The 16,901-nt window shown below is 44.6% G+C and overlaps 1 protein-coding gene and 1 long non-coding RNA gene across 4 annotated transcripts in view; one reads left to right on the plus strand and one right to left on the minus strand.

Annotated features, from left to right (window-relative positions):
- Positions 1-8,224: 8,224 nt before the first annotated feature.
- On the minus strand, positions 8,225-15,139 carry LOC117098736. 2 transcript variants are annotated; one of them, XR_004443566.1, is made up of 3 exons: positions 14,980-15,139; positions 9,169-9,263; positions 8,225-8,829 (listed from the first exon to the last, which is right to left on the minus strand). It is a non-coding gene; the product is annotated as an uncharacterized LOC117098736 (long non-coding RNA). The 2 variants fall into 2 exon arrangements; XR_004443567.1 differs by lacking the exon at positions 14,980-15,139 and adding an exon at positions 13,630-13,801.
- Positions 13,862-16,901, plus strand: part of STOM (stomatin) — a 32,206-nt gene continuing 29,166 nt past the window's right edge. Inside the window, exons 1-2 of one of the 2 annotated variants that reach the window (XM_033237587.1) lie at positions 13,897-14,034; positions 14,207-14,366. In XM_033237587.1, the coding sequence (XP_033093478.1) occupies positions 14,219-14,366 (148 nt within the window). In that variant the 5' untranslated portion in view covers positions 13,897-14,034; positions 14,207-14,218. Of the gene's footprint in view, positions 14,035-14,206; positions 14,367-16,901 lie in introns of both variants that reach the window. The other variant, XM_033237588.1, reaches the window with a different exon arrangement.

The following is a 16,901-nucleotide window of genomic DNA, read 5'->3' on the forward strand; positions in this document are numbered from 1 at the left end:
TAGAGATGAATGCTGGACCATTATCAGATTGAAGAGTGACCGGGAGGCCAACCTAGGAATAATATGTTCAGTGAGTATAGAGGCAACAATGTTAGCGGTTTCTCCTGTGGTAGGATAGGCCTCGATCCACCCAGAAAGGTGTCCACAAGGGTTAAGAGGTATTTGAATTTTTTATGTTTTGGCATATGTGTGAAATCAATTTGCCAATCTTCACCTGGTTGGTGTCCTCTGAGTTGATGGCTGGGATGGGGATTACGCAATGCACCTTGAGGATTTGCCTTTAGGCAGGTAGAGCACTGCTGGTTGATTGTAAGTAAGTGTTTTTGTAGTGTTGGACAGTGGAGGAGGGGATTTAGGAAATTATATAAGGCTTTGGGTCCTATATGTAAAGAATTATGTATGTCTGTTAGAATGGTATGGAGTTGTGTTTCAGGAATAACTAGTTTGTTATTAATATAAATCATCCTCACCGTAGCTAGTTTGGCTGTTGGATTTGTAATAGCTTAGCCTTTTCTTCCTGAGTGTAATTAGGGGCATACTGGGGGGAGAGAAAACAGGCGGAAGGAGGCTTAGGGGTGGAAAATCCGGCGGCTGACTTGGCAGTGATGTCAGCGAAATTGTTGCCAGCTGCTACCGGGTAGATGAAGTTTGGTGCCCTTTACAATGTATAATGGCTACCTTGGAAGGTGCCGACAGTGCATCTAGTAGTTTGAGTATTTGGTTTTTGTTAATAATAGGGGTACCGCCGGTGGTTAAAAACCCTCTCTCTTTCCAGATAACTGAATGAGTGTGTGCGATTAGAAAAGCATATTTAGAATCTGTGTATATGTTTACTGTTTTTCCTTTTGATAGTAGGAGTGCCTTGGTTAGTGCAGTGAGTTCTGCCTGCTGTGATGTGGTCCCTTGTGGTAGGGGTTTTGCCTCCAAAACTGTGGAAGAGGTAACTACTGCATATCCTGCCTGTCTGTTTCCTTGAGGGTTGATAAGGAGCTGCCATCCACAAATAGGGTTAGTTGTGCATTCTGAAGGGGCTGGTCATGCAAGTGTAGGTGGCTGGGGGCTGAGCGTCCAGAACCTCGGGACAAGAATGTTTAGTATGGAGTGGTTTAAGAGAGCCTGGCAGTAAGTGGCTGGATTTAGAGAGGAGCAAACTTCTAAAGTAACAGTGGGGTCTTCTATGAATAAGAGATGGAAAAGCTGGAGCCGGGATGGAGTTAAGTGGCTAATACTTTTATGAGAGATGAGATCCTGAAGACGGTGTGTGGAGAAGACTGTCAGATTACTACCTCTAATGAGCTCTTTTGCTTCCTGGGTCAGGCAGGCTGCCGCTGCTAGCGCACGCAGACAAGGTTGCCAGCCTTGTACAGTTGGGTCTAGCTGTTTGGATAGATAGGCCACAGGACGGTGGGTGTTACCGACAGGCTGGGCTAAGAGACCAACTGCCACTTTCTGCCTTTCATCTGTAAAGCGTTGGAAGGGACGCTGGAAATCAGGCAGTGAGAGAGTGGGTTGTGAGAGAAGGCAAGCTTTTAAGCGGGTGAAATGAGTCGAGATTAACTTGGGGTTGGACAAAGGCCCATGTGGGGTTTCTTTAACTGCAGCGTATAAAGGTTTGGCTAGGATTCCAAAATTGGGGATCCAATGTCTGAAGAAACCTATTAGACCTAGGAAGGATTGAATTTCTTTTGCATCTTGAGGGGAAGAAGGTTACGTATTAGGGCCATGCGGTCGGTAGTTAGTGACCGGGTTGTTGGGGTGATTTCAATTCCTAAGTATATGACGGTTTGGCAAGAAATTTGGGCCTTGTGTTTAGATACTCTATAACCTAATGAGCCTAAATGGTTGAGGAGAGTTGCAGTGTCTAGAAGAGAGTCTTGTTTGGTAGGGCTACAGATTAGGAGATCATCTACATACTGCAGAACTTTGCTATTTGTGAGAGGGCAAGAGGCAAGGTCTTTTGCTAGGCCTGACCAAAGAAATGGGGGCTGTCCCGGAACCCTTGTGGGAGGACTGTCCACGTCAGTTGAGTGGAGGTATGTGTGTCTGGGTCCTCCCATGTGAAAGCAAAAGGAACTGGCAGTCTGTGTGTAGGGGTATGGTAAAGAAAGCATCCTTAAGGTCTAGCACAGTAAAATAAGTAGAATTGGTGGGGATATGGGACAGAAGGGTGTAAGGGTTGGGAACTACAGGGTGTGTGGGACGGTGGCTTCATTGACTAGCCTAAGATCCTGTACTAACCTATACGTTCCGTCTGCCTTTTTAACTGGAAGTATTGGAGTGTTACAGGGGGAATGTGTGCGGACAAGAATATGTTGGCTAAGTAGTCGCGTGATAATTGGCTTTAACCTTGTAGATGTGTCGGAGAGAGAGAGAATTGGGGGCAGTTTGGGAAACGAGTGGGATCTTTGAGCTTGATGAGAACTGGTGGGTGGTGGGCAGCTATGACCGGGGTGGAAGTGTCCCACACTTGAGGGTGTACAGAAATAGGGAAGATGGGGGGTGGGGGCAACATAGGAGGAGCCTGTGCACTTGCACAAAGCATGAGCAACAGGTCATGAGGGGGTTGAAGGGGAGTGGATGAGTTGGTGGGAATGTATATGGAGGCCTTTAAGGTGCTCAGGATGTCTTGGCCTAGTAAGGGGGTAGGGCATGAGGGTATAATGAGGAACAAGTGCGCAAAGTAGTTGTTGGCCAGGCAGCAACTGAGGAGTGGGGTTTTTCGTGGGGTGGATGGCTTTCCGTCTACGCCTACTACAGAGATATCGGATGGAAGGCTAGGTCCAGAGAAGGATGGCAAAACAGAATAGGTAGCCTCGCTATCTATTAAAAAATTAATTGTCTTACCCGCTACCAGGAGAGTTACCCGCGGCTTGGCGAGGGTGATGGGGGTCCCCGAGTCTCGGCACCTTCAGTTGTTGTCGTCCAGATGTAGGAGCTGGAAGGAGCTCCCAGGATCCTGGGAAGGGGGTCACGTGGAGACGCAGCACCTGTTCTCAGGGTGGGGCAATCAGACTTCCAGTGTCCTCCCTGCTGGCAAGCAGGGCAGGGGTTGCTGGTGGACGAGGCTTAGGACATTCATTGGCCCAATGTCCTGACGCCTTGCACTTATGGCAAGGCTGCGTTGGGGCTCGGGGACCTTGCGGACACCTATTGGCATAGTGTCCCGCCTTGCCGCACTTATAGCAGGCTCCTTTCATAGCCTTGGAGTCTGCGGAGTGTGTACTCTCTGGTCTGGGGTTACAATTGGGCTGTAAAGCCGCTGCTAGGAGTTGGGCCTTCTGTTTGAGGCGTGCTTGCCGTCTCCTCTCTGGAGTTATAGACCTTAAAGGCTAATTTAACCAGATCTTGTATTGGTGCCTGAGGACCATCCTCTACCTTTTGAAGTTTCTTACGAATGTCAGGAGCTGATTGAGAAATGAAATAAGACGCCAAAATGGTGGCCCCTGTGGGGGAGGCCGGATCTAACCGGGTATATTGGGTTAGAACCTCAGTCAGCCTATTTAAGAATGCGGCTGGATTTTCTTCTGGATTTTGAATAATTTCTTTTAATTTGTTAAATTTACAGTTTTGTTTGAGGCTGTTTGCATACCAGCCAACAAACACTGAACCATTATGTCTCGCCTACGGCGCCCAGGCTGGTTTGCTTGGTAGTTCCAGTCTGGGTCTGCCAAGGGTACTGCTTGCTCCCCTAGTGGGATGGTGGAATCAGTTAAATGTAGTTGGTTGGTGTGCTGCCTGGCGGCCGCTAGGATGCGCTCTTGCTCCTCAGGGTTTAGGGTGGAGGTTAGGATAACCTGGAGGTCATGCCAAGTTAAGTCATAGGCCTGACAAAGATATCTAAATTCCTTTATGTAAACGGTGGGATTAGCTGAGAAATCCCCTAAACGCTTTTCAATTTTGGAAAGATCGGCCAATGAAAAGGGACATGTACTCTGACTACCCCCTCCGCCCCAGCCACCTCTCGCAAAGGCGCTAACACTGTAGGAGGGTGTGGGGCGGGAGTGGAGGCATCAGCAGGGCACTTAGAGCGGGTGTGTGCAGAGACAGGAGACTCAAGACAGCCAGTTGGGGGCCCCGAAAGAAGCACGGGACTGAGTGGATTACTAGTAGGTAAGGAAGAGGAAGGAGGAGTCCGGGCGGAGGGAGGAGAAGTATAGGGCGGAAGTGAGGGAAACCCTAGATCCTCCGGCTGAACAGAAAGGAATGAAGACTCCTCTTTTTCGGGTTCCTGTGAGCCGGCGTCCTTGGCTAGCATAACTTGGGCCGAAGAGCACCGGCTACACAGGTCGGGACGAGAGCGTAAGGCCCAAAAGCCTTGTATGTAATTAATTTCGGACCACTTGCCTAGCCACTGGCAGAAATTGCTGAGGTCGATCACGCCACAGTGGAAAGGAAAATTAACCGCTTCCTCCTAAGGTCTTGTTCAAGCTGTAAGGTTTTTAAATTGGCTAGGAGGCACCCCAAGGGGGTGCTCTTTGGAATTTGGACTGGGGGTTTCCCATTTGTTTCCTCTTTACCGACACAATGGACCCAATGGACATGGGAATGGATCCCTGCCTGGCTTCAAAGCGTCCTTTGGAACCAGCAGAGACAGACGAGAGGCTCTTGAAGCCTAAGTGGAGATTACCTTCAGGCGGACGTCTCCGTCCTGAACGGGTCTCCCGAGCCACGTGGTGGCTCCAAATGGACCCCGGACCTGCGCAGGATTTCTGGCTGAGGGAGGTAAAGAGGAGACAAGGGCACTTACCCCAGAGAGGCCGTGAGAGTGAAGGAAGCGGGTCTCAGGTCCTGGTCCATCTGCGGCGTGGAGCGAGGAGGAGGAGGAGGCTCCCCAGACCCTGGGGGCCCCGAGGAGGGGTCTCCTCCCGGGTTCGGCACCAACTGTTTTGTTTTTTGTAAGACCACCAGATCGGGCGCAAAGGAACCAGCGACTAGGCAAGGGTAGGAGCAAAACTGCAAGTTTATTTTGGTCACCTAGCTTCAGGGGAAGAAGGTGGGTAAGGAGAGGTCTGTTGGCCTCCGGCAAATGAGGCCCACAGAGTTCTTCGTGCTGCCCTCGGACGGAGTTCCGACAGTCCCGACCGCAGTGGGGACGCTGGGAAGTCCGCGTGTGGCACTCGTCTGGAGCGGCTTTTCTGGGAGTGGGAGGGCGATAGGCGGGGCACGGGCGTGTCCGGGGGCGTTCTGCAGGTGCGACCAGGTAAATCTTGGTCTCTTCAGATTGACGTCACCTGGCGCATGCCCAGTTGGTCTGCACCTTCCCGGGCGTCGGCTGCATTTTCGCGCGCACGGGAAAAGTTGGGGGGGGATGAAGAACCCGGAAGTGCGCCATCTTGCCTCCGTTCGTCCAAACAAAACCCAAGGTCATCTAGATTTTCTTCTAGGAGTTTCATAGTTTAGCATTTTACATTTCAGTCTAAAATCCATTTTGAGCTGATTTTATGAAGAGCTTAAGACCTGTGTCTAGATTCATCTTTTTGCATGTGAACATCCTCTTGTTCAGCACCATTTGTTGAAAACTTACCTCTTCTCCATTGTATTCCCTTTGCTCCTTTATAAAAAATCAGTTGTATGGGTCTATACCTGTGCTCTCTATTCTGTTCCATTGATCTATTTTTCTATTCTTTTGCAAATACCATGCTGTCCTTACTACTGTAGCTTTATAGTAAGTCTTGAAGTTGGGTAGTGACAGTCCTCCAACTTTGTGCTTCTTCAATATTATGTTTGCTATATTGGGTCTTTTGCCTGTCCTTATAAACTTAAAAATCTGTTGATATCCAGGAAACTATTTTCTGGGATTTTGATTGGGTCTGCCTTGGATCTACACGTCAAGTTGGGAAGAAGTGATGTCTTGATAATATTGAGTCTTCCTATCCATAAACATGGAATCTCTCTCCTTTTATTTTGCTTTTTATTTCTTCATCAGAGTTTTATAACTTCCCTCATAAAGGTCTTAAATATTTTTGTTAGTTTTATGCCTAAGTATTTAACTTGGGGGTACTATTGTAAATGGAATTTCATTTTTAATTTCAAATTCCATTTGTTTGTTGCTGGCATACAGGAAAGCAGTTAACTTTTGTATATCAACCTATTTTTGCCACCTTGTTATAATTGCTTATTAGCTCCAGGAGGGTTTTTCTTTTTTTTTTTTTGGTCAATTCTTTCAGATTTTCTACATAGACAATCATGTCATCTGCAAACAAAGGCAGTTCTATTTTCTTCTTCCCAATCTGTATACTTTTTACTTCTTTTTCTTGCCTTATTGCATTAGCTAGGACTTCCAATAAATATGATGTTGAAAAGGGTTGGTCAAAGGAGATGTCCTTGCCTTGCTCCTGATCTTAGTGGGAAAGCTTCAATTTCTTACCATTAAGTACAATGTTAGCTGAAAGATTTTTGCATATGTTCTTTATCAAGTTGAGTAAGTTCCCCTCTATTACTAATTTGCAGAGAGTTCTGATCATGAATGAGAACTGGTTTTTGTCAGATGCTTTTTCTGCATCTATTGATATGATCATGTGATTTTTCTTCTTTAGCCTGTTGAAATGACAGATTACATTAATTGATTTTCAAATGGTGAACCAGATTTGCATTATTAGAATAAAGTGCACTTGGTCATAATGCATAATTATTTTTATACATCATTGGATTGGATTTGCTAATATTTTGTTGAGGACTTTTGCATCTATATTCATGAGACATATTTGTCTGTAGTCTTTTTTTCTAACGTCTCTGTCTGATTTTGGTATTAGGTATTAGAGTAATTATGGCCTCATAAAATGAGTTAGGAAGTGTTTCCTCTGCTTCTATCTTCTGAAAGATTAGAGGGCATTGTTACAATATTTTTCTTAAATATTTGATAGGATTTGCCAATGAGCCCATCTGGGTTTGGTGGTTTCTGTTCTAGAAATTATCATTATTATTAATTCAATTATTTAATATATATAAGCCTATTTAGATTGTCTATTATATGACATTTTGATGAGTCCAGTATGTTCATTCCACTCCTGCTGTTAAGCTCTTTGAGCAGCTTCATATCTAAAAAGTGCATCAGGACAAGTTTGTGTCTTTTTGTCTCTTTTTATTTACTCTGAATGATTAAGAGTTCAAATTCAGGAATTACACAGTGTATGTAGGGCAAACAATATCTCCATCACTGACTTGTACCTGACCAAGATCTGTGAAATTCTGGGTAAGTGACTAAACTCAGTCTCAGTTTCCTCATGGGATAAAAGTACATCATAACTGGTGGTGACAGTAAATGATGGTAATGATATTTCTTGAGTTATTAAAAGTAATGTCTTATATAGATCACTCTTTCCTCCCACATATGGTATTTGAAACAATCTTTTTTTTTTTTCTATGAATCCATAGTGATCTGTGAGTAACAGAGGACCCCCTGGTGGGATGCGGTAGCTCAGGCCTGTAATCCCAGCACTCTGGGAGGCCGAGGAGGGTGGATCACAAGGTCGGGAGATCGAGACCATCCTGGCTAACATGGTGAAACCCCGTCTCTACTAAAAATACAAAAATTAGCCGGGCGTGGTGGCAGCGCCTGTAGTCCCAGCTACTGGGGAGGCTGAGGCAGGAGAATGGCGGGAACCTGGGAGGCGGAGCTTGCAGTGAGCCGAGATCGCGCCACTCACTCCAGCCTGGGGGACACAGCAAGACTCCGTCTCAAAAAAAAAAAAAAGGTAGAGGACCCCTTCTTCAATATAGTTTCCCCTTATTCATTTTTAAAACTTTAACAAAAGTAGTCGAATATGGTGAACACTAGATGGAGCATCATTCCAAGTAGAATAATCCTTCCTAACCAAGAACTTTCAAGGGTCGGGTGCCATGGCTCACACCTGTAATCCCAGCACTTTGGGAGGCCCAGATGGGTGGATCACTAGGTCAGGAGATCGAGACCAACCTGGCTCATGCGGTGAAACCCTATCTCTATTAAAAATAAAAAAATTAGCCAGGCGTGGTGGTGGGCACCTGTAGTGCCAGCTACTTGGGAGGCTGAGGCAGGAGAATGGTGTGAACCTAGGAGGCAGAGCTTGCAGTGAGCCAAGATCGCGCCACTGTGCTCCAGCTTGGGCGACAGAGCAAAACTCCATCTCAAAAAAAAAAAAAAGAACTTTCTAGTATAGCTTAAAAATAAATTATGTCTTGTATATTTCAAAATAGCTAAAAGAGAATAATTCAAATGTTTCTAACATAAATAAAAAACAAACAAGGTGATAGACATCCCAATTACACTGATTTGACCTTTACAAATTATATGAATGTATTCAGTTATCACATGTGCCCCAAAAATGTATACCTCTATTATATGTCAATTAAAAAGTAAAACTTTCAAAATAATAAGTCATACCTAGAAAAGTAATCACTCATAATTACAAGTCACTGGACACATTTTGCAAGTAAACATAAATGGCTTTGGATATCTCAGGGATGTGGATAGGAAAAAACAGACAATACAAAGACGTGGATACATAGCAGTCATATGTGGTATTATGGGCTGTGTTCCCCCAAAATTCACATGTTGAAGTCCTAACCCCATATATCTCAGCACGTGACTGTCTTGGGATACAGGATCTTTAAAGAGGTAATTAAGTTAAAATGAAGTCATTGGATGGACCCTAATTGAATACGACTGGTGCCCTTCTAAGAAGAGGAAATTTGGACACAGACACACAAACGAAAAACAATGTGAAGACACAGGAAGAAGACATTTATCTACAAGTCAAAGACAGAGGCCTGGAACAGATCCTTCCTTCATGGTCCTTAGGAGAAACCAACCATGTTAACATCTTGATCTTGGACTTCTAGCCTCTAGAACTATAAAAAAAAAAAAAAATTAATTCCAGTTGTTTAAGCTACCCAGTCTGTTGTATTTTGTTATGGAAACCCTAGGAAGCTAATGCAAGTGGAAAGGAATAATAGAATGTAAGATCCATGAGGACAGGAATTTTGGTCTTTTTTGGTCACTGATGTGGCCCAAACACCTAGAACAATGCCTGGCACATAGTTGGTATGCAATAAATATTGCTAAGTCAACTAATACAAAAGCAGATTAATAAGATTCTTTTCATAGATAACTCCAATAAATAGCACTAATATTATAGAAATGCTTTTTATTTTCATAAATCCTGAGGATCCAGACTCCCGGTATCTTACCTAGTGCTGTGGTGTAATTAGTCTGCTGCCACAGCCCAAGTGTATAAAACCCTCTGGTTAATCTCTTGTGATGATTCAAATCCTGGAGTAATTTCCTAAAAAAGAGAAGAGCTAAGAAGACAAAAACCTTGTTGTAATCCAATAAGTGTGAGTTAATACATATTAAAAAAAAGATCAAATTTGTTAGCCCCATCCTAGAGAAAATGTCACAGACAGATATAATTTGATGGTATTGCTATTCTCTCAAGGTATTTAGTTAGCTGACTTCCATAAAAACATCGAGAACATCCTGGATTAGCAATTTAAAGGAAAAAAAAGACTTTTCTGTTGTTCTTATTAAAGCACTGCTATGGACACAGGAAAAAGGCTAATTAAATTTCCTTCTGACTTATTCAATTATGGATTCATGGTGCATATCTGTCTTTAACCTGATCTCCACGTCTTAATGTTATCACTATTACCATCAATCAATGCTTAATTTGGTACCCTGAATATGCTAGGCAAATAACAGCAAAATAAAACATAAAGGAAATATGGAACATCTACTCTGATTTTCAAACTATATATAAGTATCTTTTAAATAACAACTAGAGGAAAAATTCACTAAAATTGTAATTGCAGTTTTGTTAGAGGTGATAAGTAATTCTCTCTTCAGAGTACTCACAATTTTATATGTCTCCATTTTAAAAGCATAATGTTATTTATTTATTTTATTTTATTTTTTGAGATGGAGTCTCACTATGTTGCCTAATCTGGAGTGCAGTGGCATGATCTCCGCTTACTGCAACCTCGACTCCCGGGTTCAAGCGATTCTCCTGCCTCAGCCTCCCAAGTAGCTGGGATTACAAGCGTGCACCACCATGCCCGGCTAATTTTTTGTATTTTCAGTAGAGACAGGGTTTTACCATGTTGCCCAGGCTGGTCTCAAACTCCTGACCTCAAGTGATCTGCCTACCTTGGCCTCCCAAAGTTCTGGGATTACAGGTGCGAGCCCCTGTGCCTGGCCATAATGTTCTTTTAAAAAAAAAATCATTCTAACTTCTAATCATTACTGGGAGAAAATTTAAGATTAAAAATCCTCCAAAAGGAGAAAGGGATGTGCTAATATTTATTTTTTTCTAATCTTAACAGTAAGAAATTGATTTTAAAAGTATCTTTAATCGATACATTTATAACATAATATGCACGAGAAAGCGAGAATACAACAGTTTCATGGGCAAGTGAAAGTAAGCATATTTACATAAAAAATTGGAAACTCTATTCTAAAAGCAGTTTAAAAATCAAGTCAAAGCTTGTTCTTAGTTTAGGGCCAGGAATTAGTTTTAGAACTGATGCAATCTCAAACCAGAGCCAAAAAGTGTTTACCAAAGTCTTTGCTCCAAAGGGAGACACTTCTAATTCTCCAGAAGGGACACTACGCTGTTGAGATTGTCTTGAGACTTGGGGTTAGGTAACTGATAGGGGTACAGACATTAAATTCATTCTGAAATACCATTTTCCTTTCCAACAAAACTGGAACCTAAATTCTTTTTCACAATATGCAATTTGTAATCAAGGCCTCCTCTACTGAAGGGTTTAATTAGCTTTTTGTGCATTTGCTCCTCTTTCCTGGGAATGACAGGATAAATGGGAAGTTCATGTCTCGAGGGTTTATTCATTACAGAATGGAAAAAATGAAGCTATGGACTTTCTCAAGGATGATTTAGAGAGAAGGGATCATTAAATTACTGTACTCCCCTCCTTATCTTCTGCAGAAGGCTAACAAAGTGACTGCACAAGCTGCACTCCATCCCAGGAATACAAACAGTTCTTGGCCAGTATTTGACTAGAAGTCAACTGCGAGCTCTGAGTCAGGTTTTGATCACACACTGGAGCCTGTTCCTGGAAGCAAAGATCATCTTAATGCCTCTCTTAACACCTGTTGTGTCTGCTCCAGTTTCCACCTGGATAGTTACAAAGCTCCAAAGCTATAAAATCAGAGAGAAAGTCTACCATTTCATATGACCTAAGCACCACAAGGTGTTGGGTAGTATACCGCCAAATATTGAGCACATTAAAAAAGAAGAAAAAAGTGCTCCTCCTGAGGGAGATCTTTGTGGTAATGGAATAGTTCTGTATCAATTACTGTGGTTATATCAATCTACACATGTTAAAATGGCACAGAACTATAAATACATTTTGTGCCACTGTCAATTTCCTGGTTTTGATACTCTAGTTAAGTAAGATGTAACTATTGGGGGAAACTGGGTAGAGGGGACATGTGACCTCTCTGTACTGTTGTTGCAACTTCCTGTGAATCTGTACTTATTTCAAAATCGAATGTTTTTATAAGTGCACCTTGTGTACATTAACATACTTTGAACATTGTGCAATAGAACGAGTCTAATGCAAACACAGCCCACTTTCCAAATGTGAGGTCTTCAGCCACAACCCGAGAGAAGGCTTGAGGTTAGGAATGCCCTTGCACATGCTTTTCCCTCTACCTGGGATATCCTTTCCCACCTCCTGCACCGCTTATTCCCCTTCCCCAGGCTGGCTCCTTCTCATTTCTCAGGCGACATCTCAAAGCCCCTTCCTTACAGAGGTGTTCCTCTGTCCTAACTTTTGCTGTTCTCCGAATATTCCATTCCTTTCACAGCTCCCTTCACCATGTGTAATGATTCAATTACTTGTTTGCTGCCCATCTCCCCACTAGAGTATAAGGCAAACTCCATGAGGCCCTTAGCATACCCCCTGCCACATGGAAGATGCTCCAAGAAGATTTTGTTTGAATAAATGACCCCACCAACTGAATGGACTCCCTTGCGGCCAAGGGGACTCCAGAAAACTTTAAAACTGAGTTCCCAGACAATGACAGGACAGAAGGTTAGACACGCCTCATTATACCTTCATCCTATTGGAGTTTAGACACAACAGCTGACCAGCATTAATGTGAAAACACCGATCATAAGACTGACAGAACAGACTCTTTGTGACAATAAGATACCAAATTATATACAAATTATACCTAAGGTCATGCCAGGTAAAGGTTAAGGCATACATCCCTTCACTTAGAGAATAAACTGTGTTCTAACTGCCACAAGGTTTTTCTCTTACTCTAGCAGCTTGACAAGCACTGGCCTCGAGATAAGCAATATTAAAACAATTTGCAGCTCCGCCAGATGCGGACTAATGGAACCCCTATTCCACCAGCCATCACTACAGCTTTAATGGGACAAAAGGCTTATTTCAGTAACTTTCTCCTAATAGACCACCGACCATGGACTGGCTCTGGCTAGTTTACACAGACTGCATACTTGCACACTTTCCTGTCCTGAAAATACCTTTTGACGCATGGGGTCTAACTGTAATACATGTATTATTATCATTTTTTACAGTGTATCAGGCTGGAGTGCAGTGATCTGATCATACATCACTGCAGCCTCCATCTCTTGGGCTCAAGTGATCCTCCCGCCCCAGCCTCCTGACTAGTTGGCACCCCAAGCGCACACCACCCCACCTGGTTATTTTTGTTTTACTTTTTGTAGAGATGGGGAGGTCACCATGCAGCCCAGGCATTTAACATTTAAATGGTAACTCTTCACTCCAAAGTGAACATGGGTTGTATGTTACATGCATGTTTGCTCAATAGGCATGCGGCAGGACCACCCTCATGAATATTCATAGCTCCTCCTGTCACCTGCTGAATATGCATATTTACCCAAGCTATTCAGCATAAAGCTGCTACTCCAACCCTTCCTCCGACGAAGTGCCTGTCTCTGGTCCTGGCCATTCCCCAGCCTGATGAATGGCCACTTTGTAGGCTGTAAGTCCTTACAAGAAATAAAGTCTCTCCTGTTTTTTGTTTTGCTTTGTTTTTTTGAGACGGAGTCTCTCTCTGTCGCCCAGGCTGGAGTACAGTGGCGCCATCTCGGCTCACTGCAACTTCCGCCTCCCAGGTTCAAGTGATTCAACTGCCTCAGCCTCCCGAGTAGCTGGGATTACAGGCGCGCGCCACACGCCCGGCTAATTTTCGTATTTTTAGAAGAGACGGGGTTTCGCCATGTTGGCCAGGCTGGTCTTGAACTCCTGACCTCAGGTGATCTACCCGCCTCGGCCTTCCAAAGTGCTGGGATTACAGGCGTGAGCCACCGCACCCGGCCGCCTCTCCTTTTCCAAATGTATACATTTTGATTTTCTTAACACTCCTCACTCGAGTTAGTTCACTTCGGTTGCGGGGTGATCTGCTGGCCCTCTCAGCTCAGGCTGACCTCAGCGCCCTCACTTCCGCCACTTCGGTGCACCTCAGTCTTCTCCGCTCACTCGGACCTCACGCCTTCATGACAGGGCGTCATTTTCTTCCCTCTAACTCCTCAGCCCATAGGAGTCGCCTTGGTCCGGTACCTCTGCCCAGCAGGGCGACTTCTCACTCGCACTTTTTCCTCGGGTCATCCTCTGCAGCCACCTCCCCACTATCCTCACCCTTCGCTCCACGTGCCGTGGCTTCCGGCCTCCCTTCCGGTGCAGGGGCCCGGCCTTGTACCCACAGCCTTGGGGGCTCTCGCCCCTCAGGCCACGCCCCTCAGCCCACAGACCTAGCGGGAAGTGACTGCGAAGCTGCAGCGCTGTAGAGGGACAGGAGGGCGGGGAGTCGGAGGTGTGTCCTCCTCGATCCTGGGCTTTGATTGGCCAAGTCTCGCGGGGGCGGGACCTCGATTGGGGGCGGGGCGGCAATCTGGGTCTTGTGGCACTGGCTCCTCAGGTTATTCCCGGCGGCTCCGGGTTTGGCGACGAGGACGGAGAAGTGCCACTGCGTCTCGGGCAGCATGGCCGAGAAGCGGCACACAGCGGACTCCGAAGCCCAGCGGCTCCCCGACTCCTTCAAGGGTGAGCCCCGCGTCCCCTGACCCTCCCCCGTGGACCAAGCCCCCGCCCACAGGGTGCGCTCCGCGGTCTGACAGCCGGGCTCCTGGCCAGTCTCCGCTGCTTCGGACTGGGCGAGAACTCAAAGCCGCGGCTCCTCCCTAGTAAACTGAGCATCAGGAACCCTGTTTGGCAGACTGGAGTCACGATGGAGGGGTGGCGGGGTGCCAACGGCACGTTTCCCATCGCGCGGGCTCGGGTTATCTCGCGGCCGCCAGATGCCAGGCCCCATGCCAGCGCTGCACTATCTCGTGTCACGCACGCGGACGAGGAAACGCAGAGGGAACTGGCAGCCAGTAAGGCGGAGACCGGGACCCCCACATCTCACCCTTTGCCTACTCCCCTTCTTTCCCGACTCACCCTCTCGAAGGACACCTCCCCACCCAGCCCTGGCCCGGCCCCAGGGTGAACCCCTTCCTCCCCCAGCCCCACCTCCTGAAACTTAGACCGATTTGCAGAAGGAAGAAGTTCTCACCTCTCTTTCTAGCTCCACTTTCTGCCCCATTTTTCCCCCTCCGCTTTCCTCTGCGTTTTGGAGAACTCTCCTTCCCCGCTTTTGTTCCTCGCCAGGAACCCTGAGTTCTCCCACCCTCACTCACCCCCACCCTCCCTTCCCAGTCTTCAAGGCAGAAGTTGCGAGTGGCTCAGTCTCCTTCCCCTGTGGAGAAACTGGTACTCTGGAGAGAGGATTCTAATAAAGAGAGTTGGTGGACCTCTCAGGAGTATTCACTGAGGAACTCTTAATGATCCAGAGGAATTACAGTGTTTCTAAAGATGAAATTTCAGGCAGGGTGGCAGTGAAAGCAGTTTAGAGGGCTGGGTGGTCCTTTCCAGGACCCCGCAAAGAACACTACATTGGAGTCATCTATTCTGATTATTCGTAAAGCCAGCTTTATCCTTGCATCTTACCTGTAAGTTCCATTTCCCTTGTCCAGGAATCCATGTGTTCAATTCCTTCCCAGGAGCATCAAAGGAATTATAGAAATCTTTATTCCTCACTTTTTCTCTACTAAGAATGTTGCAGGATTATCTTCCCAAATGGAGAGTGTAATAGGGAGGAGTTGATGAGAATAATAGCAACCACAACAACAAAAACTGAAACTAAATAGGCCAGGCTCCATGCCACTTTTTTTTTTTTTTTTTTTTTTTTGAGATGGGATTTTGCTTTTCTTGCCCAGGCTGGAGTGTAATCTCAGCTTACTGCAACCTCTGCCTCCCAGGTTCAAGTGATTCTCCTGCCTCAGCCTCCCAAGTAGCTGGGATTACAGGTGTGCTGATACATGTCCGGCTGATTTTGTATTTTTTGTAGAGATGGGGTTTCATCATGTTGGTCAGGCTGGTCTCAAACTCCTGACTTCAAATGATCCACACTCCTCGGCCTCCCAAAGTGCTGGGATTACAGGCGTGAGCCACCGCGACCCCCCAGTGCCACATATTTTATGTATATATTATTTTATTGAATCTTCACAACAGATGATGTGGTAGGTATTCTAATCCCTGTATTATACTTGATGAAACTGATAGTCAAAGAAGTTAAATTACTTAAAGTCACATAGCTTGTATTTAAATCTAGATTTGACTGATTCTAAAACCTGAATAGGAAAATAATGGGCAGTAACTGTCTTTTTGATAGCTGTCTTTTCCTAGATAAGAAAGTGGGTATTAGGATGCGTTCCTCAATATCCGGACCTCCTGGTGGGAAACTGCAGTGGGAAATCTGCTTGGAGTTCTTTGGGAATCAACATGATCTTTGTACTTAATGTTTATTTACAGATGAGTGGTCACAGATGAGTTTTTAACTTCCAGTTTTTTTCTTGGTTCTACACTTAACTATTTTTTAGGCAGAAATCTTTCAAGATCTAATGAAAACCACTGCTTCCTCTCAAAAATTAGACATACAAATAAAATTTTGCATAGTCTTTTTTTTTTTTTTAATGTAAACCTTAGAAATTTGACACTACTAGCAAAGCTATTGCTGGAATTTATTAAATAGAGGTTATTGAATGCTTTCCCTGTGCCAAAACACAGTTTAAGTGCTTTGCAAACATTATTTAATTGCATTCTGTAACAGCTCCACAAGGAAAAAGTCATTATTCACCATTTCACAATAAGGATACTAAGGCTCATGTGGTAAAATCACACAGTTTCTAAAATTTTCAGCCTGGTTTCAAACCCCGGCTATCTGATTTTCTGAACCATTTTCCCTATCCCAGAGATGGATACCAAAATGTAGAACCTTGTCTAACTTCAGTACTTTACTGAAGTTGAGAGACAATAAACAAAAAAAGCCTGGAGGAACACAGCTTCAGTGATGACTTCCAGAGGTCTGCTTGTGAAGGAAGCAGTGGAATTATAAAAGCCTAAACTCTGCCTCTTTGTCTTTGCTGAGAATTAGTCCTAGGTAGGTAAATAGGACCAGACCGAGGGCAAAATTAGTTTTTCTTAAAGGCAGTGCATTCACTTTGTAATGAAATAATGCAAGTGAATTGCAAAGAATGTATCGTAATTAAGAGCCATTTATGTCAACCAAATAAAACTCTTTGGGAGAATGTCTGAAAAAAGAAGAATCACGAGACTGATTGTTTATTTCACTTGTTATAGCCAATCAGATCGGAGAGAACTTTGTAACTTCTTCAATAATTAATCTGAGTTATTCCATCAGTGGTCATAAATTAACTTATGGAAGACCAGGTCTTCAAAACTGGCATATTTATTTATGATTAAATAGATTTTTGGTGCCACTTGATGGTATAAATTTTACATGGTAAAAGACAGTCACTGATTCCTAGTCAGCTTTGAGAGAAAAAAAATTAAAGATGTTGATAAAGTGA

The sequence above is a fragment of the Trachypithecus francoisi genome, unplaced genomic scaffold (assembly GCF_009764315.1).
Source record: "Trachypithecus francoisi isolate TF-2019V2 unplaced genomic scaffold, Tfra_2.0 Lachesis_group16, whole genome shotgun sequence".
Classification (NCBI taxonomy): domain Eukaryota; kingdom Metazoa; phylum Chordata; class Mammalia; order Primates; family Cercopithecidae; genus Trachypithecus; species Trachypithecus francoisi.